This window comes from Hypomesus nipponensis, chromosome 1 (assembly GCF_054491055.1).
Source record: "Hypomesus nipponensis isolate SF chromosome 1, ASM5449105v1, whole genome shotgun sequence".
Taxonomy (NCBI): domain Eukaryota; kingdom Metazoa; phylum Chordata; class Actinopteri; order Osmeriformes; family Osmeridae; genus Hypomesus; species Hypomesus nipponensis.
Window position 1 is genome coordinate 11,617,858 of NC_140361.1, and position 27,477 is coordinate 11,645,334.

General features: G+C 44.1%; 3 protein-coding genes across 3 annotated transcripts in view; 2 read left to right on the forward strand and 1 right to left on the reverse strand.

Annotated features, from left to right (window-relative positions):
* The window catches only part of LOC146302557 (ecto-NOX disulfide-thiol exchanger 2-like), a 79,438-nt gene extending 78,090 nt beyond the window's left edge, over nt 1-1,348 (forward strand). Inside the window, exons 14-15 of the mRNA XM_084692206.1 lie at nt 298-383; nt 1,142-1,348. Of these exons, the coding sequence (XP_084548332.1) occupies nt 298-383; nt 1,142-1,273 (218 nt within the window). The 3' untranslated portion in view covers nt 1,274-1,348. The remainder of the gene's footprint in view (nt 1-297; nt 384-1,141) is intronic.
* A 1,656-nt stretch (nt 1,349-3,004) lies between these two features.
* Nucleotides 3,005-14,371, reverse strand: LOC146302559 (solute carrier family 4 member 11-like). The gene is made up of 20 exons (XM_084692205.1): nt 14,196-14,371; nt 11,165-11,215; nt 10,268-10,366; nt 9,834-9,877; nt 9,406-9,625; nt 9,057-9,138; nt 8,689-8,812; nt 8,343-8,543; nt 7,590-7,674; nt 7,316-7,441; nt 7,118-7,231; nt 6,859-6,991; nt 6,383-6,456; nt 5,692-5,962; nt 5,424-5,530; nt 5,155-5,320; nt 4,674-4,847; nt 4,373-4,568; nt 3,977-4,146; nt 3,005-3,793 (listed from the first exon to the last, which is right to left on the reverse strand). Exons 1-20 carry the CDS (start codon nt 14,230-14,232, stop codon nt 3,727-3,729), a joined length of 2,541 nt encoding a protein of 846 aa, XP_084548331.1. The 5' UTR covers nt 14,233-14,371; the 3' UTR covers nt 3,005-3,726.
* A 4,254-nt stretch (nt 14,372-18,625) lies between these two features.
* On the forward strand, nt 18,626-24,010 carry LOC146302560 (uncharacterized). The gene is made up of 6 exons (XM_084698217.1): nt 18,626-19,348; nt 19,449-19,563; nt 20,249-20,366; nt 20,473-20,664; nt 21,890-22,080; nt 22,348-24,010. The coding sequence occupies exons 1-6, from the start codon at nt 18,626-18,628 to the stop codon at nt 23,655-23,657; spliced, it is 2,649 nt and encodes an 882-aa protein (XP_084554343.1). The 3' UTR covers nt 23,658-24,010.
* The last annotated feature ends 3,467 nt before the right edge of the window (nt 24,011-27,477 follow it).

Genomic DNA, 27,477 nt, shown 5'->3' on the forward strand with positions numbered 1-27,477 from the left:
GTCATCCACACAGCGGTGATTTTTGGGACGACGACACTCGAAGCGTTCAGACACGTTTCCATATCAGTCTTAGGAGTTCTCCAGAGCGGTGGTCCTGGATCGGTTGTTGGGGTTTGTCTTTCACAGTGGAGATGGGGGAATGAGAGTCGGAGTGAGACCAGTTCTCAAGAGCTGCACGACACTCTCATAGACCGTTTAGGGTTATAACTCTCTGTCTCTATGTGTCTTTCTCCGTCTCCCTCCATCTCTCTCACCCATTGTTCCTCTCTCTCTCTCTCTCTCTCTCTCTCTCTCCAGGGATCATCTCAACGTTCCTCCATGTCCACCCGTTTGGAGCCAGCATCGAGTACATCTGTTCCTACTTACAGCGTCTGGACACCAAGGTAGACTTGGCACACACACACTCAACCACACACACACACATGGATGAATACGCACACGCACAGACTGACACTCCACACCCTGTCAGGCCAGACACTAAGCTAGGAGGTAGCACCCCACAGGGCTGATGTATGGGTCTGATGTATGCCAGAGTCTCCCTGCTCAGGCTGGGCCTGCTGGCACTGGCAGGGTCCCTTGGTGCAGATTGAATCACTGTTTATTCAGACACATAGCAGGCCTGCTCGTGGACCTATCTGTAGCTTGCTCAGCCACCCAGCTCCATCAGTTTCCCTGCCATATTAAGGACTGCAGGATCTCTCACAGTCTACCGCCACAGTTGAGGGAGGGTGTCAATCTGATTTCCCCTGGCACTCGGAGACGTGTTTGAGCTGGATTTTTCAGCCTTGCCAGATAGGTTTCATTTATTGCGAAGCTTTGCTAAAACACCCATCTCTTCTGCCCCTTGAGGGGCCTCTGCCAGTTTTCCTTCTGGAGGCTTCCAGAGCTGCTCCCTCAGATAATCCTGTACCATCTCACTGCCTCACAAACTGAGGCCCAGAGATGAGACAGAATGAGACCCCTCTCTCTGGCTCCCCCATAACCAGGAGGACAAGTACGGAGTGATTCTGGGACAGTATTCTTTTTCCAGATAATTGAGACCTCTCTTTGCTTGCCAAAACTGGTCTGGTTTACGCACACGCGCATGCATGCACACAAACACACGCACATAAAGCTTTCCTGTTGCGGCTGTGTGTTGCAGATCCACCCTCCAGAGGTGGAGGCTCTGCTGTCTCGGCTGCCCTGCACCTTCAGACAGGAGCTGACCGGGGTGGGAGCCAGCCTGGAGAAACGCTGGAGCTTCTGTGGCTTCCAGGGTATCAAGAGCACATAGAGCTGCTGGGGACGTCTCAGGAGGACGGAGGACGGAGCAGACCCTCAGAGGACGGGGGGAGGGGGAGGGCGGGGACATACGGGACCTGCGAGACACACAGAGGGAGGGGCAGAGAGGCCAGTGGTTCTGTTTTGCTGACAAGAGAACTCCGGCTCATGAGGCGCTGATCTGAGCCTGTCTCTGCAGAGCTCCGTGGGAGACTTCAGCCCTCTGGAGGGGTTCCTGAAGACGGCCGCCATCCCGAAGGAGCCCTGGGATTGGCTGCTTCTCTGCTACGAGGGCGGGACACTCCATTTTTCTGAGTCATTCATTGGCCAAGTCTGTTATAACTCTTTTTTACATAAGGAGGTTATCAGGGTCAATGGACCACTTTAAATTTCCAACCCCTCTCTTACCTCAAAGTATTCTTGTTTTTGGTCCCTTGTTTGTAAAGTACTACATGCAAAATTAATATATTTCTATATATATATACAGTATGTATAGGTTGTGAAATAACAAGGCAAAGTTGTTGCTTGCTGTGGCAGACACATATTATGATTTCAGGTCCCATGTAAATGAAACTCAATCATAAGGGTCTCATCTAGATGAGGGTTCAGCTGTTCTGTAAGTATTCTGTGCCACATTGACTCATCATTATCTGTGTTCAATGGAGTAGAACATGCCAAACTTTGCAGATACAGACCCAGAAAGGCTATTATAATCTGTTCTATTGGAGGTTCATTACTACCGAGAACACACTCTCTGGCAATCACAGGGATGATGTTCCAGGGTGAGTAGCAGGCACATTATGGTAGGAAGGAAGGGACTTCTAGAAAGATATTCTAAAATCAGTTTTGGGATGTTTTTCAAACAAGGCTTTCACATGGTGCCTGCCTAGTCTAGTCCATTACTGGGAACTGCTCTTGTTTATAATTGTTTAGGGTCTTTTATGGATCCTTTGGTACATCTGAAATACCCTACTTGAACATTTATTATAAGTGTCATCAACTTCTACTGCTGCTCTTAGTCTGTGTGTCATTTTTTCCTGTTATTCACTCTGTATGTGAGTTTGTTGACATCCATTCATTGTCCACAATTTGAGAGGCATTTGTAGAGACGTCCACTGATTCCCAGTACCCTACACAGAGAGCTACAGATTGAATAGGTTCCAACAACCTACTGAACAAACATTATTCAATATCAAATAACTTCAAACATACTGCAGTAATCACAGCACAGGGAGTTGTGCTGGCGCTGGTGTGATCGTGGTGCACTGAGGCATCACACACACAGATGGGGGCTGCAAGTTGCAGTGGAAATGGAATCCTAGCTCTGTTTGTGGGCACACCTGCTGACAGTTAGTTTACCAAGCACAGGTTGGAATTGTTTGCTGCAATCAAAGTAACCCAAAGATGGAGCTAGCTGTGATATTCTGACGGCCTAAGTAACACAAATATCTGATGAAATGTCATTTGCATCCATTGGTTCTGCTTCTGGCTGTTGAGGGTGTCTGTTTTCATGTTTATTGTTGGCACAAAATACATGGCTTTGAAAGAGAAGAGTTTAATAAAGGTAGCTTATTTTTCTAAAACGTCCCATGCATTGGTTTGTGGAGAAAGAATGGGTTCCCCAGCTATGGTGAATCTAAAAGTGTTTGTAAATGATTATATTGCCCTCTGCTGGAGGGATAACGGTGAAGAACTTTTCTCAAAACAGCTTCACATTGGACAAGTTAGCCAAGAGGCCCTTCCATAATATGAATAATAATACATTTTATTTATATAGCGCTTTTCCATATCAAAGGGTTTTATCCATGGTCAAAACTCACATCATGTTTCTGTAATGCAGTTAACACTCAGGTTTACTTTGGGTTTAGTATTCATCTTACAGTCTTAGACGTTAACAAAAGAACATTGACTATATCAATGTTTCTGTTGCTATTTTAATACATGGAACAGCCAGGACAATTTACATGACTACTGAGTGCGGAACAGACACATATTTTCAAAAATGCCAAACCAGACCTAATGTATGGCGAACACATTTGACCAAAGTATTAAAACAATGATAAACCAAACAATTCCATAATTTGGAGTTGCTGTCTCTAGTGTAAGTCAAGTGTAACAATTATATTTATATTTGACACATATGTAGGAAGGAAAAGAACAGTCACTATCTGTGTCTGTGTATTAAATATGACAGGGAACAAAATAATATGCGAATATGTTAAATGTTAAATACAAGCACCCGCATATATATTGTGAATGTACAGTATTTAAATCAACAGAGCAGACATAAGGAATAATAACGTAGTACATCCTGAGATTCTCACTTCCAACAAATCTCAGCACCCACCTTGACCCCCTCTTGTACTAGTGTCATTCTAGTGCATTTTAACACGTCATCAGAGAATAAACTGATTTGGTTGTTGGTGCCTTCGTGTATCTGTCCTCGCAGGTTTTTCCTTCTCTTCTCTACATGTGTTGAGCATCCATGATGTCAAGATACTTGGCCTCGATTATCTTTGGCAGCAGGTTATTTCTGTGGAGGACAAACAATGTTCTGTTTCAACAAAAGAGGATCATTACAGCATTGCTCTGGACCTTGTACTGAGCAACATTTCCACTATGTATTTATTTCTACCAACACCAAGCAGAACATCCAAGAAGAGCCCATCCCGTCTGTGTGCGCTTCCTCCGCCCCCTGGTGGCGAGGAGGACCTACCTGATGGGGATGAGCAGGATCATGAGCAGAGGGAAGACCATCTTCATGTAGGGCAGAGGGTACATCCCAAAGGCACACAGGACAATCAGCTGGATCATCTGCAACCCGGTGAAGTAGTGCACCTTCCTCTGGGGCACCCGGCGGATGTAATGGGTAGGGGGGTAGGACGTCTGAGGGAGAGAGGGAGCGATGAAGAGATAGATGGAGAAAGAGACAGACAGAGATAGGTGAGAGAGAGAAAGAGGGGGAGAAGGGTAAATAGCGAGAGAAAGAGAGAGAGGTACCATAAGCAAAAGTATTCTACAATATACTCAGTTGAAAAGAACATTCCGGTAGCGAGGTACCTTTCCTGTACGTAAATCCTCAGAGTAGTCTTTAGCTGTCAGATTGTCTCACCTGTTCCTTTAGGAGCAGGGCCATACGGTCAAACATCTGGTTGCCGTCTAAGGAGGTGGCAGCGATGTAGAGGAACAAACCGTAGAGGACTGGTTTGGGGATCCACTGCAGGGGAATGGGCAGCATGAACACTGACAGGCCAATCAGGATGTTGGCGATCAGAGAAGTAAGGCGAGTCTCCTTCACGCTCACAATGCTGCAGGCCCAGACACAGAGACAGTCACTTTTCTTTTTAGATGGACTGAAGCAAATAACTGCATGTATGTGTGTGAAGAAATCAGGTTGTTCGTGGTGTACTCACGTTTCGTAGAGGTGTCCGTTCTCTACATGCTGCTCTACTTTGGCGAGCTGTCGGGCATGGAGAGAGGAGTGTGGGAAGGCGGCATGCATCCATGGCAACCCCAGGCAGGACATGAGGATGTTGATGAAGCCTGTCAACATCAGGTCCCAGTGTAACGTTGTTCCCTTCAGCAACCTGGAGGCAAAGACACACACACACATGAGCAGACGCACACATTGATACACACATTCAAACAAACATGTACACAAATATACACACCCATACAAAATTGTGCACACAAACAGACAAAGACACCAGTTATAATCACTTGCTGTGCTTCTAGTACGCTCAGAACTACAAGTAATAATCTCAACTTGGGAAAAACTTGGTGAAACCTCAAACATTGCTCCCACATTTCTACTCAGCATTAAAATTCCACTAGCATATCTATGAGTAATCCCGACCCGAAATGTGAGTGGGCCTGAGTGTGCGAGTGCCTTACTTGTGTTCAGGTACGTGGGTGAGAGAGATGACGATGTTCTGGTCGATGAAGATGAGCAGGGCGAGGAGGAAGCCCAGGCCCGCAGCACTGAGCGTGTTCCAGCCTGTCAGCTTGTCGAAGGGGGCGAAGTTGAACACGGGGCCGTTGTGGACATTGAACACAGGAACTGTAGTAGAGGTCGTTAGTATCCACAGGCACGCCTTCATTTTAGTCGTGATTATTCCTCACCATCTAAGTCATGTCTAAGGCTTTGACCAATAGGCTCTTACGTTCTATGTCGAGGAACAGGTAGGAGCCGATGAAGGAGCATACTAGTACAGCGATGGGCAGGGCGCAGTCCGACACCACCTCTCTCACTTTGCCATTCAGATAGGGGCTGTGTGCAGGAAGCCACCAGAGAAATGTCAACCAAAGCTCATACTATATCCAAACAATTACAGTAGAGCTCAAAACCACATTGTCTTTGGATAAATATTGAAGTATCTGCTAAATGAATACAAATGAAGACACTGTGGCAGACAATGTTGGGCAACCTACCTCCTCTTAATGAGGTAGAGGGCGTACCCCAGCCACAGAGTCCCCAGCATGAGCAGGAGACAGAGAACAGGCCTCTCTCTGGTACACAGCACCAGGGTCTTGGGCAGGAACACAGACACATGCTCTACCAGGGGCCCCGTACCATTCCCAAGCAAGGGCCCTGTTCCATTACCAGCGTGAGCAGCCTTCTCGAGCAGCTCCTGGATCTGCTGAAGCACTGCTGTGCTGTTGGCTGTAGCCAGAGTAGGATCGTGGTAGAAGTGCTTAAAGACTTGAAGTGAGGAGGAAGGGATGGGGGGTGGGGCGTTGAGAAGGAAAACAAATGTGGAGTTGGTTAAAGTACGTTTGTAATTAGACCAAGGTTGAAGGAGGCACTCTCCCTCCCACATAGCCTTGACATACTTCAGGAATACCCTCCAGATGTAAACAGAGCTGAGGAACATGGCGACAGCGTGTGGACATTATAAGGGTGTCAGTTCCCTCAGTGCCCCAAAGAGAGCCTGTTTGATGGCAGCTGTTGCGCTCCTGTAAAGACTTTATGATGGATATTCGCTAGCTGCACTTACCAAGACATTTGACAGGCAGCTAGTTTAAACATTCCCCTGCATTAAACTCAGATGGTACACTGGAAGAAGCATAGCTTGGAATACAATGTTGTGTAAATGTAATCCACCTCCACCGCTCAACTCACTTTTGACAGTTCCTTTCACGGCATCCCCGACAAAAGCTATGGATATGAACAGTGCAATGACTTCCTCTGTGGAACTAGCAGGAAAAGAAGCACAGTGAGCGTGTTGTGATCATTCCTGCTTTATCAGGACAATGTCAGCCTCAGACAAAGACAAAACAGGGAAACTCAAGGTGAGGTGAATACAATGATTACTAAAACATACACACTGAGAGTCAAAATAGGCAAGTTTGAACCTATAGTCGGGTTACATTGAAGACAGACAAGCGAAAGACTTAAATATTAAAATGTTATAGTATTGAATGCCTAAAAAGAATAATATTACAATATTATATTGAATATCCAACATTACTGGCACACCAGAACTGGACTTGTTCATGTTGACATGCTTGTTTTGCATGTACCACAGTATGGTGTCTCATATTGTGATCTTTAGAAATAGTGTGTGTTTCAGTGTGAGTGGATGGTGTTCCACAGACCGTTTGAATAGCTTCATCAGCAGACTGACATTGAAGATCCCACCCAGGATGAGGAAGAGGCTGTTCCACAGGCCGATGCAGGCGTAGAACGCAGGGAAGTCCAGATCATATTCATCACAGATTCCTCTCACCACTGCAGCACACCACACACACACAAAAACCACATCATCCTCATAGTGAACCACATGCACACGCGCACACATTTTCAGAAATGTGGAAACCTTTCTTTAAAATGTCTTATCCTGGCTGTTTTGCATACCGCTTATGAAGATGGCCAGGGGTGCAGTGGTCAGGGGGATGACGAGAGGAGCGCCAGCAAACAGAGAGTAGATGACTCCTCCAATGCTCTGGCCAACGATGGTCTTCTGGACATCTGTCCCGAAAACGCAATTGGTTCGTTTTACATGTCACCAGATAGAAATGACCCACTAGAAATGTTGATAGAAATGTTTGATACCTATCTCTCCCCTAGTGCTCTCATCATTCAGAGAACCAAAGGCTATGGCAGGAAGTAGAATGGCAATGTACAGAAAGATGGCAGTGGTGGTGTACTTCAACAGGGAGCGGTCTTTCCCAACAATACCTGTAGAAAACAATCAGATTATCACTTTAAATTACTAAGATATAGAATGTTACATCACTGAGGTAGCAGCTGAACATTGAAAAGGTATGTATTGCACCAATGGGCACATTTATTTTTGATAACATCATTCGAGAATGGTTTAACGTACCGTCTGTGAAGTCTGAGGGGTAGAGGGGGAGTCTTCGACGGAGATCCTTATAGATTCCCCTGCCGGCTTTAAAGAAGTCTAGGCACTGGAGAGTAACAGGCAGGCGTTAGTCTAAACGACAGGTATGTATGCCGGTCAGATGGAGAGAGGCTTTGAAGAACCTCAGTGGATTCAACCGGGAGCCCCAAAACATGGGCAAATACTGTCAGAAAAATCCCTATGTTTAGGATGGCTGCCTGGTTGTACAATGTTCAAGATTAAGGCGTGTTTGTGTTGTGTATCTACAACGTAATATGATATTTCCAATAGCATTGTCCTTCCTTTTCTGGGCAAGAGTTTTAGTGTTGTTTTGGTGTTTGCCCTCACTAAGCTGAGATGTTTCCCTGTAATGAAATACTTGTATCATCTTAAGAGCCCGCATGCTGTTAGGCTGCCAGGCAACTACAACAGTCTTGGCCGACATTTTAAATGTGAAGTCCAGCTGCTCCTCATTGTCTTGTTGTGGGTAATAGAATCTGGCTGAAGTCACATTTCTCAGTGGAGCTTCTCTTTATATGCCTGGATGGAACAGGAACTGAGAGGGTGGTCTTTACATGTGGAGAAACACCATCAGAGAAACTTGGTCCCCAAAAAACACAGCCTGTGATTTAGCTTACCGTGACAAAAGCACAATTTCTGAATCAATTAACAAACAATTGTAATATACACAGGTATTTTGCTATGTTAGCCAACATTGCTTGTTGATAATGATACCTGAAGAGGTTTGTTGCTGCCCATGTCTTCATCCTCGATGGCTGGTTTCTCACAGGCGATGGAGAGTTGATGCCTCTGGTACACCAGTTCCTGTTTGAACTCCTCCTGGGTATTGGTTTGCAGAAGCTTCTGTCTGAAGGAGATGTCTGAGAACATGGTGGCGAACGTCCTTCCCAGCTCAATTGCTGTTTTTGTGCTTTTCTGCAACAACAAAAAAGGTAAGATGATTAGGTTATTTTAAAGTGTTTGATGGATGTTTAGGTATAATTCTGGGAGATCTTTGGTTTTGGGACTGGTAACCCATGGTAACACATCTGGTTGGTCAGAGGAGGACGTGAGGGGTCACCGTTCTGGGTGGAGTGAGGATGAGGATGACGTAGCGAGCCTCACGGCAGGTCACCCCCCAGTTCTGCGGGCGTTCCAGACGGGCGATGCACACCTGACGCCTCTGGAGGCTGCGCACGTTGGAGCTGGACAGACAGACAGACAGACAGACAGGCAGACAGACAGGGAGGTTGTCAGGCAAGCAGACATACAACCAACCAAACAAGAAGATAGTGGGGCAGACAGACAGACAGACAGAAGGTAGTGGGGCAGACAGACAGTCAGATGAACAGACAGGGTCAAACTATTTGGGTATTAAGAATCAAGGAAATTACAGTATTGTATAAGTTATAGGCGACCCTCTATTGCCACATTGAGCCAGTAACTTACAGGATACAGAGCCATGACTGCTGGTATCGGACACCCATAGCAGTAGCGCTCACTCCCTGGATGGTCTCTGTCAACAGGTGAACTGTAGGGGAGGGGAGATGGAATAACGAGAAGATTTACATATATACACAAACCCTCCAAATATACAGATCCTATTTACATCTATACAGATTATATTTATGTACAGACCCTGTCTATATCTATGCTGATTCTATCCACATGCGGATCCAATCTATACATCCATACAGATCCTGTCAATATCTATGCAGAAAGTAAACTGGACCCAAACAAGACCAGATGAACTATGTTCCTGGTTATCAGTGTGAACCTGCTGCTGCTTACTGCTCACCATTGACCTCGTTCCCCCCGGCGTCTGCGAACAGCGATCTCATGACCTCATCCATGTCACAGCTTACGTGCTCCTCCTCCGTTACACGGCTCAGCATGTGCCTCAGAACCTCGTCAAGTGTGGCTGCCTTCTCGTCCAATAGGATGCTGGCCTGGGCCAGGAAGTCGTCCAGGTCTCTATGGGCACGGACTTCCTCCTGGAAGTTCATGGGCTTCACATACTGAGGGAAAAAGAGATGCTGTTGTCAGTGGGGAAAATATAACTATTCCTGTGCACTTGTTATTCACTTATTTGAAAGTATAACTTTCTTAAACATAATGGGATGAACTTTGACTGAACTTCAGACAAAGTAGCGAAAGTGATGTCCATTTCATTTTTCTGCGATTTATGAGGAAGGAAAGGAAAGTAGCAAAAAGAGAGTTGCTTACTTTTCTTGTTGTGTTCAGGAGCCCAAACCCAGAGCTGTCAGGATCTACAGATGAAATGTTTTGAGTCAGTATTGTTTTGAGATCAGAATGGAAGCTTCACTCATATACTTCACTCTCCTGAGCTCAGCTTTTCATCTCCGTCCAAATCCCCGCAGCTCACTTCTCTTTGGGATCACTATTAATAGGTTGTTCTGAAGGCCAGGTGGATGATGGAAGTACACACGAGAGACTGTCCATGTCCTTGAACTACCAATCTCTGATTCTGGGCTTTGAAAGAGACTTGGCAAGAACCATCTGATTAGACTTACTAGCATGAGTCAAAATGTGAGAAATTATATTTACTGTTCTTGCATAAACTATAAGAGTTATGTATTTTGAGTTTTTACTGACTGAATGGAACACACAGACATACAGACAGACAAACACACACTAACCTGAGGGTCCAGTCTGATTCTGACTGTCAACGTTGTGGTCCTTATGAGTTGGGGAGTCTTTCTCCTCAGCGCAGTCTTCCTGCTCCTCAGGTGACAGTTCTGTGGACATACCGGTAGGCAGGAGTCAGGGGTCATAATGTTTCCACAAGGTCTCATTTACTCTATAGGAATTAAATACAATGTTGGCCTCAAACTTAACACACTGGACCAGGTTCAACAATATTTACGGTACAAGTTTATCGCCCCACCCTCCAAGCACCTCGCCATCTGTTGAGGACTACACAACACTGAGGCTTTAATAAAGTATCCCACTCAAACCAGACTCGCTGCAATATAACAATAGCAGCTCCTCGTAAATTCCTTTATCGTATAGAAGAGAAATATGGCTGCTTGATAGCATGTTTTATGAGGGGAAAAGGAAAAAAGAAAGAAAATCGAGAATGCATCTATAAACAACATTGTTGTCCAATTCAGTAATTAGCTTTTTTTGATTTACAGCTGCGAACATGATGTATGACTATACGCTCATCGCTCCATCGACTAATCCATCACAACCTCATTATTTACTCTCCATTACCATGTTAAAGGGTCGGGTTCAATGGCACATGAAATTAAGGATTAGCTTAAGTAACCTCAGTGGACAGAATTATTAGCTTCTCAGTTTTAAACTGAACATCTCGGAATATCTAGTCTGGTTTTTAACAACATCTCATATACAGATAGTATGTAAAAGCATGTTTCATTATCTTTGTAAATAAATGTTATCTACTTAACATGTCCTTAGAAAAATAACATTTAGGGTCTTAGCATGCTGTTATGAGGTGTCATGACACCAAGCAAGCAATGTTGAACAGAGGGAATAAAAGGCACTATTGAATATGGATCCCATATACTCACCCATCTCTTGGAAAACATATCCATTCTTAGACCTCCCAGTGGCAGGAGCCTCTGTGGAAACAGAAGAGTGGGTCCAGAGTCAGTTTTGGAAAGGTGAATAACTGCAGGGGGAATCATTTCAAATAGTGCTCATAGGACAGAGGGGGCTAGAACCACTCTAAGCCTGAGGTGAAGCGGAAATCAAATTAACATCTAACATCTGACGTTGCTGTCAGGGCTAAATCAGATTCTGAGTTTAGAAGGTTGAGGAACCACCAGGTGTGAGGGAGACAGCATCCTTGAGGAGATCTGCAATGACTGTTAGGATTGTCCCATTGAAAGTAATAAGAAAATTGAAACTCAAAGACACGCATGGATTGAGTTTTCAGTGAAATAGAAACTACAGTAACCAACCCTAGTGTTTGCTTGTGTAGTCAGGTATCTGAGACAGAAACATAGCAGGGGATCTCTCCTTCCCTGGCAGAGAGCGAGTCTTCACGGCCCAGGTTATAACAGGGCTATATCTCAGAGCAGATTAAAGAGAACATTCCCATGCCTCCTCAATATATAGCCTTTCACCTCGGTGATGGGGAGTCTCACAGCTGGCAACCAGCTCTGTGAGACAAGTGAAGAGAGGGAAAGATAGACCTGCAAACTTTAGGATTTCTTTTTTCCATAGCGATAGTCTGTCATTGGACAACTGAAAGTGTCTGATCTCAAAACTGCATCAGATGCACTGGACGTCAGCAACGCTGAGGCAACTTTTATGCTGTTCGTTGCAGTGCTTCGCTCTATTCTATGCCTCACTTATTCGTATTCCTCTGGTATGTGACCTCAATGCAATTCCCTTCCCAGGGAGCCCTCTCCTCAACATGTGCCTGTGGCTTTCCTGTTAGAGGGCTAGCTGACTTCCTTTTGCTGATGAGGCTGTCTGGTGGTGATGACGAGGATGCAGCTCCAAGTATAGGCCCAAGCTGTCCTCAAGAGACATGGCAACTCAATCTCAATGAACTCCTTGAAATAGTCACTATCCGGCAGGTTACTATCGTAAAATTTGGAACTTTGGATTGTTCATCTATTTAAGATGTGCCTCACAATAATATGTGTTTATGCGATAACTGAACACTGTTGGTGTATAAATATTTTGTTTTCAAGTATTTTTAAGTCATTGCCAGGCTTTTTATGTTAGGTAACTTGTTTATTTCGGATTCAGGAATTCAGGATTCTGAAGGCAGCGTAGTGGTGAATTTTTGTGGTTTGCATCGTGAATGCAGTTGAATAGACTCCACTAATGAAGAAAATGAATAGTATGCTTGGGATATGCAATGCTATGACAGATCATCAAATCTGCTGAGAATTTCCTTGACGGCATCAACTGTTTGATTCTTGTCTGTTTTCTCTACCAAACGTTATCCTCGTTTCTGCAAGGCCATAGCCTTGGGTAACATAAAATAAACATATTTTGCTGTAATCATCAGCTATTCATCACAACTATTACTCAGAAAAGCAGCATATTAACACAACCACATCATATTGAACATAACCTTTTGACACATTTCTGGACCACTGCTCTGGGCCAATTGTAATGCAAAGCTTCACACACACCATACAAAATGTGTGTCGTGCATCATCCTTAACCCCAGAGTATAATGAAATGATGGGGCACTGACTGTAGTCTTTTTTCACTGTTGACTAGCAGTATACACCAACCGTTTCTGACTTTGTGATCCGGCACGGCATTGATAGATAATCCCCTTGAAGACAGTCTTTCAGAGACAGAACCCTGCTAATGTTCAGTTATAAGTGGATTAAATACACTTTGTAAGCCTGAACATGTTGTTTTAATTCAGGGATTTTGAGATGTGGACAGTGACAAAGAAAATTCCCCAATTAGTGGTATCACAGTCCTTGTATGACTGTTGTAAATTGTATTACCAATGTCATGGTAATTGTATTATCATACATATTCAGACTCAATTGAATGTAATGGCCGAGGTTAGAGGGAAGAACTTTAACATTTTCAAGATTATCCAGATGAAAAATGTGGTAATCTACTTAATCCTTTGCTGAGAAAATTCAGCAAGGGTAGGTTAACCCATTACAAGCATTAAACCCTCAAACAGTTCATGGCCCAGAAACAAGCAGAACCACCAACAGACTCTCGCAATACAAAGAGCATCAGAACAAGGCCTACCAATACCCTACCTCTATTACATGTTCTTAGCATGGTGTCCCTGCACACCGTATGTACAGTCTGCCCCACACACATACTGCCCACACAACCATCTGGCTGTTAGAGACAGGGAGCTGGGGCTTGAACACTTTGATAGATCAGAAAGGAACAGATTGAGACTTGCAGTTGGTGAGGTGACTAAACCCTGTTGTGATGAACGGTGAAATTTTAAATTCATAAATTCAACACAACACTAACCTCTGTATAGAAAAAAGTAGTAAAAAAAATAAATAAAAAAGTTGGCACCAAATAAATAACAACTCCAAGGAGTTTGAGCTGTTTGGTTTGCTTCTGTGCAATCTCATGTTCTCCTATGGACAGCCAGAGTGACAGAAGCAAACAAAAGGAACACTCCACAAGGATAACAGGCTACCGCCTCACTATCTCACCAGGCCGGCAAGCGTTCCGTTTACTGCTGAACTGCAAATATTGACCTGTACCCTTTGCTTTCCAACTTTTCAGTTTGCCTGGCAATAAAGCAATCTGTTCGGAATTAATGGTTTTAATACCTAGCTACAGAATGGTAAAATATCAAATCATACCATGTCCCAGATTGTACATCCTGGCCAGGGCTGTACATGTACCAACAGCTCAATGACAGGCATTCTTAAACAACTGTAAAAACAAGTTAGTCAAAAACTATTTACAGAACTTGTATAATTTGTATAACTTGTTGGCCATGCTGGGGTTAGGGTTAGGGTAACCCTAAACCTAACCTTCCACTGCTAGCGACAGAGAAATCATACACATGGCTGTAGCATGTGCATGTTTGGCACAAGGTGTGTCAGGTTGCATGTGAGGTTGCCGGGGGGAACTTACCAGATGGCACAAAATGGAGGACCCTCTTGGCTTCCATGATCTAAAAGTTTTTCAAGTGTTGTTTTTCAACCCATCATTAAGGTCAAGTTCTTCAGGGGTGACCTACTCTGTACTCACTGTTACCCCCAGTCTACACTGGAGCTCCCAGTCAGTCTAACCCGTGAGGTAGGATCACCTCCCAGAAGCTCCCTAGCACATGGGGAAGGAGGAGGGACAGGGGGGAGGAGGCACAGAGAAAAGAGGAAGGGGATAGGCCAGGCTGGGCCTGCCTCTGCTGGGTGTGTTCTCCTATTCTACTGTGTAGCACTAGAAACCATGCTAGAAACAGTATGGGTCCCGTGACACTTTGTTTGTGTATCTTAATGGACACAAGTGAATCCATTGTTTCATGAACTGTATGTGCATCATCAGGTATCTGGTTCATGATTATTAAACTGATTGAAAGGTCTTGGATACCAAAAGCTCTGAAGTCTAAACTTAATTTGATGTTCAAACATGGACACGATGTGATTACTACTGGAGCATTATGCGGTATCCTTTCAACACTTAAAAGATATGTGCATCACCTTTTAAAAAATCTGATGCATGAATTCAGGCCATGTTTTATGGAAAGTGGATGGTCACCATGGCCTGTTTGATTGAAGTCACGTTTTATGTTCCTTTTTCACTATTTATACTGACATTTGAATGAAACCATTTTATGTTTTGTTTAGGAATACCTATTCCTCATCCGCGTTTGAGTGCACCATTAACATCCCACCAATCATTTTAATTTGACGGCAAATGACAGATACTGGCACCAAATTATTGAACTTTTGTGAGAAAGCCTTGCTGAAGTTTATTCTTGGCTGACTGATGTGTTTGTGAAACTTATATTCACAGAAAAGTCCCTCTTTTTGAATAAACCTGTAGGTTCTCTCCATGTAGACTTAAGCATTCCACTGCATTTCCCTCAGCCTGGTGTAATTACTCCTGGCGTACCTGCTTGTTATTTTCATGGAGGTTACAAGCCTCGTAAAACTATATTGCCTTTTATTTATTGACATCAAAGGCTGTTCTACAACAAACCTTAAGGGCTCTCAGTAAATTTTAATTTCAGGCTGTACAAAGCAGCCTGCACTCCGGTATATGTGAACAAAATCAAACAGACCCCTTGACAGTAAAGCTGTTTGTGCTAGCTGGGCTACACATGGGTATCTTCTAGTCCCTCCCATGACTAGTTTGCTCCTGGCTAAAGCCAGAAGGCAAATCTGAGAGGTACTCAGAGAAGTGCACCTGCAGAAGGCCACAGTTTATATTTTAGTTTATATATATTAAAACCACAAGTGGAGTTAAGCAATAATTAATGATCTTTGCAATTTACTAACTTAAACTTTCTGTCACAGGAGTTGTATGTAAAGAACTCTGACTCCAATTAAAAAGCAAAGTGAAGTTAATTAAAGCTTCAAAGCTTTTTCCTCTCCTTGCATTGCCATTTGTAATGCACTCATGAAGAAAACAAACTTTTTCAAAAGGATGTTGAACCAATGATGAAGTGTCTGCACAGGACCATATAAATGTACGCATTTAGCAGACGCTTTTATCCAAAGCGACTTCCAAAAGAGAGCTTTACAAAAGTGCATAGGTCACTGATCATAACAACGAGATAGCCCCAAACATTGCGGGTAGTCAAAACATGAAGCATACATTGTGACCATATAGGCATGGCACATACCTGCTTCAAGTACATGTCATCAAAACACACGGTGATATTCAACCCTAGGCTGGGTAACATTGAGCTGCATGATTACTGTTTAGTCAAATTAACTGGAAATGAGGATGAATTTACTCTCAAACAGCTCCCTCTGATGGGCTTACAGAGAATGGCCATACAGTGAAACTGATCTGCCTCAAGCTTAACAGGCAAATGGTCCATTCATGACTCCAATTAAAACAGCTTGTCTGCTCATATCTTGCATGGCTGCACACAGTACCCTCATTTAACCCAACTCCAGTAACATGGCCCAGAGTTGTTACTCGGTTTGCTTTAATCCAAGAAAATGAAATTGTGTTAAACTGACAGAACAGTGAAAACAATGCAATTTACATAGATTATTACCACACCAGCTTGTCAACAACTGGCAGTGGACCCATGTGAGAAGAGAATGGTTGTCCTTGAACTGAGGCTTTGTGTTTGTTTGGCCTCACACTCACCCATGCAGTGCCTTTCCCTCTAATACTATAGTCAAATCAATTGTTTATCCTAGGAAGGGTTAGCAAACACAAAGGCAATACATGAATACAAAAAAATAACAAATTCAAATAGTCTGCAAAGCATATTTTAAAACATATAGTATAAAGTAAAATACGTAAAGGTGAAACGCACTTCTTTGCAAATCAATCATGTAGTATGTCATCATGAACCATTCTTTCAATTTACAATTGTGAAGGCAGAAATAAGTGACTTGGCAGCTGTGAATGTCTAACTGAAAGCAGAATAAAGCTCTGTATAAACTTACTTCCTGCCCTCCAGTCAACCATTGAATTTTAAGACATAAAGCAGAACTCATAAACCTTACCCCCATCATAAGTAAAAAAACAAACCAGAAAAGAGATTAGGAACATTTTGACTAAGTGGAACAATAAAACATTTGCTTCTAGCACAGAGCACTGGGAAAGAGGAGACTACCAATCATTTCACCCATCATCATGTATATTTGTATGTACTTATTTTTTTGTTGCAGAGCAATGTATGAAACTTTAATTTGTATGCTTTAATATTGAATTGATTCAATATTTGAAAAGAGCTTGGAGGTAAAGGTGCAGGGTATTGAACTTGTTGTGCCCCCTGACGCACACTATCTTGCTTCAGGGAAAAGCTGACCCGATGATAAGATGAAGGTTATTGCGACTACTCCATACCAGCCTCTTAAAAATCTCATCATAAATCCAACTCACAGCAAACATTTACAAATATATATTGCCAGAGAGGACTAAATATCATGCATGTCAAAACTCTTACCTTCAGCGAAGACATTCACCTTGACTTTATCTTGCTCTCTGTCTGCCTTCTCAGTCTTCATCTCAGGCTGAACCTGATCGGAAATTGATGATGAGGAGAGTTTTCAAACAGCCCTAGTTGTAAGTTATGGAGTGGAGGGAGCAACGCATGTGGGTAGATGTGTCTGAGAGGCTGTGGGTTACATCAGAGGTTCAGTCAGGCATGGCCTTCAGGTAGAAAGACCAGTGGGAGGGGGGGGGGGGGTCGTTTCAACCAGTCACAGTTGTTTCTGAACTTGCATGCTGGTCATGTCAGTGTTTGGGGAGGCTGGGGAGGGGCAAGGTTATTGTGTCATTGTTACCTTTGAAACATTGAAATGTCGCAGGCCCATTGTGGTTATCGCTTTTTTGCAAACATGAAGTCTAACTAAGATTGAATATTGCCACTTATGCAAGTCTAATGCTTAATCCAACTACACTAACCATCAAATCTGGCAGCCCCCTACACGCACACACACACAGATCTACAGTACACAAACACATATTGTACACACACACACACACACACACACAAGCAACTACCAGGGTTCCCAACATTTGCCTTATTCACCCCTGCGTCACCTTACCATACTCCACCCTTCTCAGAGCCCTCGTGGAAAGTTGTGTCATTGGTCTCTATCAGCTGCTTTGTAGTATTTTTAGGTCTGTCATCCCCTCATCGTGTAAACCCTACACGTCCCAGCACTGGGGTAAGAGGCTATAAAACAAGCAGGAGTTCCAAGAGGTAAGAACCTCCCTGAGAGAGATGGAGACAAGTCATTGGGTGTACTAGGACACAGCCAGACGGACAGCCAGACAGACTGATCATTGCTGACCAAGCATCCACATCAGGTAGGAATGATTAACAAAATCGAAACAAAAGTTTTCTAGTTAATCACCTATTATTTCAACTGCCCTTGCACATTAGAACAGCACATCATAAGTTTATGGGTGATTTTAAATCACTAAGCTGCCAGTCGCATTCTGCCTTACAGCAGACGGTGCAGTAGATGGATAAAGAAATATAAGCTGAACCAGCTATACATTTTTGTTTTTTCATTATGCCTCCATTATGTACATCAATCATCTACTTTCATGTTTAACATGTCATCCATTTTGTCATCTCTGGCATAATGTCTACAAGTCTGTGCATATGAAGGGAAAATCTTTGCATATTGCACCATGCATATTCTCCCAATTTCTAAGGTGATAATATTCCACCTCTCACATCTTAATTGCAACTTAATTCAAGTACCAATATTTGTTAATGTGTCATTTTCACCTCTTCTTCAGCTTCTTCTCACCTTTTAAGTAGGGAGTCTTAACAACTTTGCACCTGCTTTTCTACAGTTTTCTTGTCACAAAGTTTATGACAAGAAAACGGTTTATGACATAAAGAGAAAGACAGTGAAATGGGAGATGTTCCTCAGATTGCATCAGTCAAGGTCTCTCACCCACAGAGATCCAACCTAACCCCACCTGTTCAATGCAGTTCCTCTACCATCAACCATGTTCTCCAGTGCAATAGCAACAACAGCAATAACACAAAAGTCAAAGTCAACGAAGATTCCTTCCTGGTGGCCACGCCAGATACCTTCAGTCAGACTATCCAATCAGAAGACAGCAGTGTGAAGATGGCCTCCAAACCCATAAAGATCCTACCTAACAGCACATCAACTCTGTCAAACAACGACAGGCCTTCAGCGGTCCAGCAGAAATGGAAACTCGAGGTGCTGACTGAAAAGAACAACAACAATGTTAAAAGCCACGCAATCTCCACAACCACCGACGCCAGCGTGATCCAGACCAAAAGCTCTGTGTTTCAGAAGTGGGCGGCCATGGAGCTAGAAGCCCACAGACCCCTGGCCAAGCGGCAGCTGTCAGCGGAGAGCTCCGTACGCTCCTGCAAGGAAGTGAAGAAGAGTACGCCGAGGCGGGAGGAGACGCATGGAGGAGGCACAGTGAAGACCACAAGCTCCCATCTGCAGCCAAAGCTCAGAGAGAATTCCAGCGCCACCCAGGCAAGCACACGGCAGAATGCACAAGTCTCTAAGAGGAAACTTCGAAAAGAACTCTTCTCGAGTTCTGAGGTCTTCGGTGAAATAGACACACGCACGATCAGTACTGGAAAAACGGTGAGCAGATGGTTCCTGAGAATGATGTGTGCGTGTGGAGGTGTGTGGGTGTCTGCAGCACAAAGGGAATGTATATGTATATATTTTTTTATCATTGCAGCTGCGTAGTCAAGGCATCTTCTCCATTCAGATGATCACCCAGGCCATCACAGAAGGAGCACTGAGCGAGATGGAGAAAGTGAGAACCATCTGGATCTGGTTGTGCCAAAACATCGGTCAGTAAATGAACCACAACTACTAAACACACACACAGGCACCCCCCCCCCTCCCCCCACGCACACACACACAGCTTCCTCAGGACAGCATTGTGCCAATAAAAAGATATGCATTAGCAGGCTTTTCTCTGAAGCCCTTTAAGTCAAGGCATTGATTCCATTCACGTACTGGGAACACAACTGAAACCCTTCCATTCCAGCTGTCTTAACAATCTTCTTAAAGGACTTTCCCTGTGTATATTCATGATAGCTTCGCCAAGAGGATCAGCTGCCAGAGGATCAGATCTTGCAGTGCAAGCATACTGGGACAGCCGTTCATTAAGACAGACATTCATTAATCCTAACTCTGGGGACTGGGGTCGGTTGGAAATTGAAATGGAAAACCTACTGCGGCTTCAGTGGTCCAGTTTGGTCTGTCATATGATAAGCGCTCCCTTGTTATCTCTCTAAATGGGGAAGAACTCCCAGTGGTCACAAAGTAGGATTAGGCAATTATAGTTCAATCTACATTCACAATTACATAGTGGCTTTGTTTTTTTTTCCTAGTCTCAATATTAACAGTGGGGTCTTTCCAAGGTTATTGAATACATAATGAACTAGGTACTGAACATTTGTAAAACGTTGAAAAATAAATTGATCTTTGATCGTTCCTGATCATGTTTTTGTGGGTGGGATCATTTGACAGAGTATGACGTGAGTGGTTACCTGGGTCTGACGGACAAGCTGTGCGAACCAGAGAGGGTCGTTGAGACGGGCAGGGGTGTCTGCTGTGGTTACTCCAGTGTCTGCCTACAGATGTGCCAGTAAGATTATGCAAAACCGAATAATTTGAGAAAAAAATATAAATCTTGACTCACCTGCTTCTCTCCAGCCAGTTCCTTCAAACTATTTCCTTTGCTTCTGCTATAGGGAAGCAGGAATCCAGTGTAAAGAGGTATCGGGCCATGGAAAAGGCATTGGTTACCGGCAAGGCCTTAGTTACCAGAACAGCAAGTCGAGCCACATGTGGAACGCTGTGCTGCTGGGGGGGCACTGGTACCTGCTGGACGCATGCTGGGGTGCAGGAAGGGTTGACATGGACAACAAAGTCTTCATCAAGAGGTCAGTACAAGGGTCTGGTGAAAGACAGAAATTGTCACTGTCCAGTGATACATGGCATACTTTACATATAAACTTGATGGTATTAAGGTGGGCAAAAATATAAGTATTTGTATCCTAAAACAGATGCGTAAAGATGGCTGAGGTAAACATACGAAACTGTGATCTATGGAAGCTATACTGGTGTTAATGGACCCACAATGTTATGATCCCGGCTGCCTGGGGAATGACAGGTGAACCCAAATGCAAGACTCAGACGCTGACGCGATATGAACCAGGTTTATTGCAGACACAGAGGGTAACGATGAAGGCAAGGTCCGTGGATGCTACACAGGAGGGAGTGAGGAGGGAGCCGTTGGTAGGAGGTAACAGCATTGGTACAAGGTGGTCGATGAGGTCTGTAGTAAGCAGAGACAGAGTCGGATTAATAATCTTGAATGTAACACATATCTTGATCAGGCCTGGAAATGGAAAGACTGGATTTAGACTAGACAAGGCAAAGAACAACGACCACCAAGTTAACAACGTTGAACTGGTGATGAGTCTATGGGAAGCCAGGGTAGATAAACTGTGCAAGTAATGATGGATGGGTAACAGGTGTGTCTGGTTGGGAGGTGAACTGGAAGACGTGGACCAGAGTGTTGGGGTATGTGACCTGGAACACAGACTTGACAGACACACCCAGGACTGCACTAGACAGGAACATGACGCACAGTATCAATGTTATTTTTCATAGGGAAATGTATCTCTCCCCCTGTGCTGTATCCTACTGCAATGGAGTTTTTACTCATCTACTGTATGCCAGAGGTCTTCAACCCTGGTCCTCAGGGACCCCCTGTCTTGTATGTTTTTGACACTTCCCTGCTCCAACACACCTGATTCAAATGAGTGGGTCGTTATCTAGCTCAGCAGAAGCCTGGTAACAACCACTCATTTGAATCAGGTGTGTTGGAGCAGGGAAACATATAAAACATGCAGGACCGGGGTCCCCTAAGGACCAGGGTTGAAGACCGCTGGTATACAGTATATGAGTAAAAACTCCATTGCAGTCTTTCTAACATTCTTATTAATTTATTCAGACATTCTTCAGTGTGTAACTTTACCTGCCTTCTTATTCTGTAATTGTGCACATACTGTTATCTGAACACCATTCCTTCAGAATTGATCAACTGAATTAAATTCCAGAATATTTCTGTCTATTGATAAATATTTTCTTTTTTGGGTCCAGGTACGATGACTTCTACTTCCTGACAGACCCAGAAGACTTCATCAACTCCCACTGCCCAGATGAAGCAGAGTGGCAGCTACTGGACGTGCCTATCCCCTTGGAGGAGTTTGAGAAGAGGGTCCTCAGGACCTCTGAGTTCTACAGGATGGAACTGATCCTCCAGCACCCCAAACACTTCCTGCTTTTAACAGGTCTGCCTTCACCATGCACACTTTTAGATTCACACTTTTAACATGGTATGCTATTGTTTACGTTTTCACAGTTACATTGAACAGTTTTAACTTTAAAACGTGATGAAAGTGGCCCATTTGGAAACGTAACACAATGTTGTTAGCAGTTTTTATACCTGTCATCACACCTTAAGAGTCCCACTGAGAAGAGAATTACATTACCTTGGCTTTTAGCATTCAATACACTAGTAAATATGAATTAACTTTGTATATTGACCGTTTTGACAGAGAATGGGGAGGCTTCTGTGTCCATAAAGTTCCTCAAATCTGTAGACTTCACCTACCAGATCTCTCAGCGTAGTGCAAGTGAGCCTGTGCAGGTCAGCAGCTCATCCGGCCTTCTCACAGTGACCAAGGACACCATGAGCTTACGGCTCATGCCCCCTGCCAGCGGAACCTACGACGTCATGATCTTCGCCCGTCCTGGGAGCTCATCAGGGACATTCACCTGGGTCTGCTCCTTCCTCCTGGAGTGTTCTGAGCCCAAGCCATCCGAGGAGCTCCCTGAGAACCCTTTTGTGTCCTGGGGCCTGCAGAGAACGACAGAGAGCCTGGGAGTGATCAGATGCAGCCACGGGGCCGAACCAGCGGTCCTGGAGACGGGAACCCTCCAGCTGGATCTCCAGACCTCCAGACCGCTAATGATGCTGTGTGAGCTGACCCACAAAAGCCTTGACCCGTCCACATCCAAGAGGTGTCTGGCAACCCAGATAGAACCAGACAAGCTGACCTGTCACGTTCTCTGTCCTTACCTTGGTTATTATCGGCTGTCTGTGTTTGTGAGGGACTACGAGCAGACTCAAGAAGGCTTCCAGAACGTAGGCAACTTCGTCCTGCACTGCGCGGCTGGTGCTGTCAACCTCAATGAGCTCTTTCCCTCTTCCCTCAGCACATCCTGTGGTCCTGGCATTCGGACGCAGGCCGCCGGCCTGTCCAAGTTCAGTCACACGGGAGCTTTAGTAAGTACTCAGCAGGGCAAATGCAACATCACCTTCCAGAGTCAACCAGACCTGGAGCTCCATGCTGTTCTCTTCAAAGACCAGCGTAGGCGACCAGGCCATCCCCTCTCCCGGCACGTCTTCTTCACTCACAACAGCGGCAAGGTCACTGTCAGCGTCGCCCTGCCAGAGTCAGGAGTCTACAAGCTGGGCCTCTATTCTAAAACCTCCACCAACCAGGACTTCAGCCCTCTGTGTGACTTTGTGCTGAGGACCTCCTGTGAGAGTTCTTTGCCTCCGTTCCCCTGCACCTATGCAGCCTGGAGGAAGGGCAGCGTGCTGCTGGAGCCCCGCCAGGGCCTGTTGGAGCCCCTGTCCTGGGTCCACTTCAGGGTGAGGGTCCCCGGGGCCCGGAGGGTGAGTGTCCTGGCAGAGCAGCTGGTGGAACTGCAACTCAACAAGAGCAGGGTGTGGGAAGGGGAGGTGTTCACCGGGGCCGGAGTGTCCCAGGTGAAGCTGGCTGCCAGTGTTGGAGGGACCTCCAAAGACATGGCCATCATCATGTGCTTCGATGTACTGGGCCAGCAGAACGAAATGTAGAGTTAATTGGACAAAGAGGGGGAGGGCATTTTTTAAGATGCTGTTTGATTTAAAGTTCTTGTTGAAAAGTACATTTAGGTGCTCACCTTAGGCGTTCAGTTGAACAGTAGTCATTGTAGAAAGTCATGTTATTCGAAGTAGTCTTGAGCTTACATGTGATGTTACAGTGTATAAGCACAATATATGTTCATTTGGAAGACCCTTTTTGTTGTTGCGATGTGATTTATTAATTACGTGTTCAATCAAGTATATTATGCTTTTTTCAGTATGTATCTGCCTGGTGCTTGGTTGACAAACTTGGTTGCTGCTCCATTGTGATAATAATATGAATAAATAAATAATTCGCTGCTAAACAGATGTGATTTGAGCTGACTTAACGGTCAATTGAAGAAGAATAAAAGCCCTTTCTAATGCACACAAGTTGTATGGATTTCTTTGTCAATATAAAGCCATTCTCCGACTTTTTCGAATATTTACAATGTTGTGAAATCTAAGTGGTGCCCATTTGCTGAACCCTGTGCTCTTCTCTGTCACCATGTACTTGTTGTTTAGTGTCTCATTATATTTCCAGGGTTAGGCATCTTAACCTCTCCTCTCAGCGACGTGTCGGTGGCTGTGCAAACAGCAAGTCCCTCTTAGAGCCACAGTTCCAACATACATGGCTCATGTGTCTTGCTGCTCTCATCATTCTCTGTGGTGTACCTGCTTTTTGGCCCAAGGAAAAGGTCCCCTGTTTCTACCTCCTCCTCTGTTCTTCAGACCTACACTACAGTTAATATGGTACTGTGCATGGTTTGATTCTTTACAAAAAATATCATTAGGCTGAATGAATATTTTATGAGAAATCTTCGAAAAACATTCGTCATTTCACATACTGTACACACATAATTCCCACTAGCGTTCTACCTGTATACAAATACTTGAAGACAAATCCACCTTTTTTTATAAAATGTGTAATAGGACTTATATTTTATGGTTTTATTCACCCTGAGACTCAACTCACCCCACCAATGCAGACTGTCTGGTATTGCTGTTCAAGCTGGATAAACCAGAACATCTAGCATGTCCAGGCTGTTGACCCCTAACAAAGTCTATATCTGGCAGGGACCATTGGGGGTGTTGGTCTGACTGACAATCTCCCCCAGGACTGGCTTATTATCACTGTTCTCCTCGCACAACACCACCTTTCCTGTTATGCAACACACCTCCCAGCAAGAACGGCTCAAATGTTCCAGCGAGTCTGAGCTAAGTTTTGAAAGTTGTACTTTTTCAACAGTGTTGAAATGTTGTCAATGTGAAAGCATGAATTTACACGGTATACTCTGGTATTGCTTGGTTAATTGGTTTCATCAAGTATATACTTGTGTATGGGACTGGTATATGGAAGAATGCCAGTATTTATCATACTAACACTTACTTACTTAGAGCGAAGTCTATCAAGAGACGATTGTGTGATGATACATAAAGGTGGGAACTATCAGGACGTCCAGTACAGTACATTCCGTCACATGATCTTGGGCATCCCATGATGTAATTATGTCACATGTTGTTTCTATAGTTTGGAATATTTGCATACAGATTCCCCAGGCCATCTCCAGGCCTCTTTCAGTTTGAAATTGATGGCCTGAACATACAGAAAATGTGCTTTTCCCTTGTTTGTTCATTCTTTGTCTGACACACAGTGCCATCCAAAGTGCTGAAGAGTTCAGCACAAAATAATTCGATTTTGTAAAAAAATGACAAAAAGTAAAACAAGGTAAAAAATTATGTGAACAATTGGTTTTGGTTAAGATTACAAGTACCCTTGATGTATTATCAGATAATGGCCCAATCAATCCAGGTACTTTCAAGTCTCGAGAAGCTTTGTCAAATATTGGTATTGAATTTCTCATTGAATTTCTCATGTGAGAGCAAGCAATCACAGGCTCATCACAAAATAGAAATCTGCAATACACAAAGGTGTGCAACCAAAAAACAGTCTGAGAAGTGACTGCTTTAAAACCAGGCCCCTTGTCACAGTAAGTCATTTTGTCACAGATAGTCTCCACGTTGAGGCATTTGTGGCTACTGTATGCCACTTTGGCACAGAGTAGCCGTTCTCTCTTGAAGACAAACAGACATTGGGGAAAAGGTCAGAGTTGTATAAATAGCTACATTGGAGACATAGATTACTGGGCAGCCTCCCGCTCACTTAGAAGTGATCATTGTTGCACACTATCAGTTACTGTTTCACTAACAGGCCCCTTCTGTTGTGAAGCCAAGCGCAAGAGAGTCAGCATGCGTTTCTACAAGTTACACTCTGAGAAATTGCAAAAGCACAATCAAAAGGTGACAATGTTTTACATATAGAGAGGCAACAAAAGGTAGGCTATAACTTACAAGTTCAACCGAGAACATATTCACCCCAGCTTATCACCCGAATCTCACTTTCAAATCGTCCTATGTAACAGATCTGCTGGGCGAAACAAGCAAAACAAACTCCAATTGTCAGCTGAGTGTGTTGCTTTCTTATGTAACTGGAGGCATTGTGCGGTGAGATGGACTTAGATGTTCTCATCATGCCAGTTGTGGCATGGACTCCTATCTGCAACCCTGGGACTCTTTTCCTCTCCCTCCATCTCTCTCTCTCCCTTTCTATCTCTCTCTTTCACTTTATCTTGTTCTCTACCTCCCTTTACCCCTCTCTTTCTCTCTCTCTCCCTCCTTACCTCTCTTCCCCCCACACACACGTCTCTCTATGTGTCTCCCAGGTGACGTACAGATCATTTGACTACACCTATCTCCTCTACCTGTCTGACTATGGCTCTGACTTCACTGGAGGTCACTTCATCTCGAGGTGATGGCCGGTCAGCATGCTGCAGCAAATGCTGACCAGTGAGAAACGTAGCCTTGGATCGGTTGGTCTATGAAAGGTCAGTGTTGGCTCCTTCAAGGCGAGGTGTCAAAGCTCTTCTACTTTTACACTGTTATCAGAGAGGTCTGAGGGCAGGGGGCCGGTACACAGGGACCATGAGGCCATGGTCGGTGAAATGTACAGCATAGAGAAGGAGATAAGGCAAGACCATGAGAAGCAGGGATCATACGGCAGTACGTTTGTACCTTTGTGTGTCTGTGTGTATGTTCATTTTAGGAGGAAAAACAGCTAAGATACTAATAGATTCAATTTGAGCTATTATTAATATATTGATATTATATATTTTCAACTGCAGTAGTATGTTTACTAGACTGTAATTGCCTGCAGTGTTCTGCTTGTACTGACAATGTGTGGTAATAAAGGCCCACACAAACACACACAACACCATCATCAAAGAGACTTTGGCTTGATAGTTTAGTGAATGAGTCTGCATTTAACAGAATTAAACAAGTTTACAGTAAAATGTCAATGATAATCACGCCAGGTATTTTCACACCAAAGTCAATGGGGAGAACATAATCATGAACAGTGCAAAACCAACTGACAACACTTCACACATCTTTGTCATGCTCACAACAAAGTTAAATGACTTGATTACTGTAACAGGTAAATAGCAGAGCAGGAGGCTAGTGTTATAATCAACAGTGATGGGTGTTAGTAGACTATTTCAAGGGGTAGCCAATTGTGGCGCGGAGCTGACGCATTATCACATCTTGAGTTAGTTGCTGTTAGGCTTGGCAAATACAGTGCTGCACTGTAATTCACTTCTTGTTACATTACACAATGCCTAGTGCACGTGACTTGTTTAAGCAGCGTGGATCCCAGTGACAACTGATAAATGTAGGTACAGTTTATTCAGCAACACAGCCTTCCTTGCATTTACTTCACAGACCAGTCCATATAGGT

Coding starts and splice junctions, on each gene's coding strand:
- LOC146302559 (XM_084692205.1), bottom strand. CDS start 14,232: ATGGAAGCCAAGAGGGTCCTCCATTTTGTGCCATCTG. Junction 8,813..9,056: donor CAGTCATGGCTCTGTATCCT/GTAAGTTACTGG, acceptor CTGTCTGTCCAG/CTCCAACGTGCGCAGCCTCC. Junction 5,963..6,382: donor CGTGAAAGGAACTGTCAAAA/GTGAGTTGAGCG, acceptor CCTCACTTCAAG/TCTTTAAGCACTTCTACCAC.
- LOC146302560 (XM_084698217.1), top strand. CDS start 18,626: ATGGGAGATGTTCCTCAGATTGCATCAGTCAAGGTCTCTCACCCACAG. Junction 20,367..20,472: donor GTCTGCCTACAGATGTGCCA/GTAAGATTATGC, acceptor CTTCTGCTATAG/GGAAGCAGGAATCCAGTGTA. Junction 22,081..22,347: donor ACACTTCCTGCTTTTAACAG/GTCTGCCTTCAC, acceptor CCGTTTTGACAG/AGAATGGGGAGGCTTCTGTG.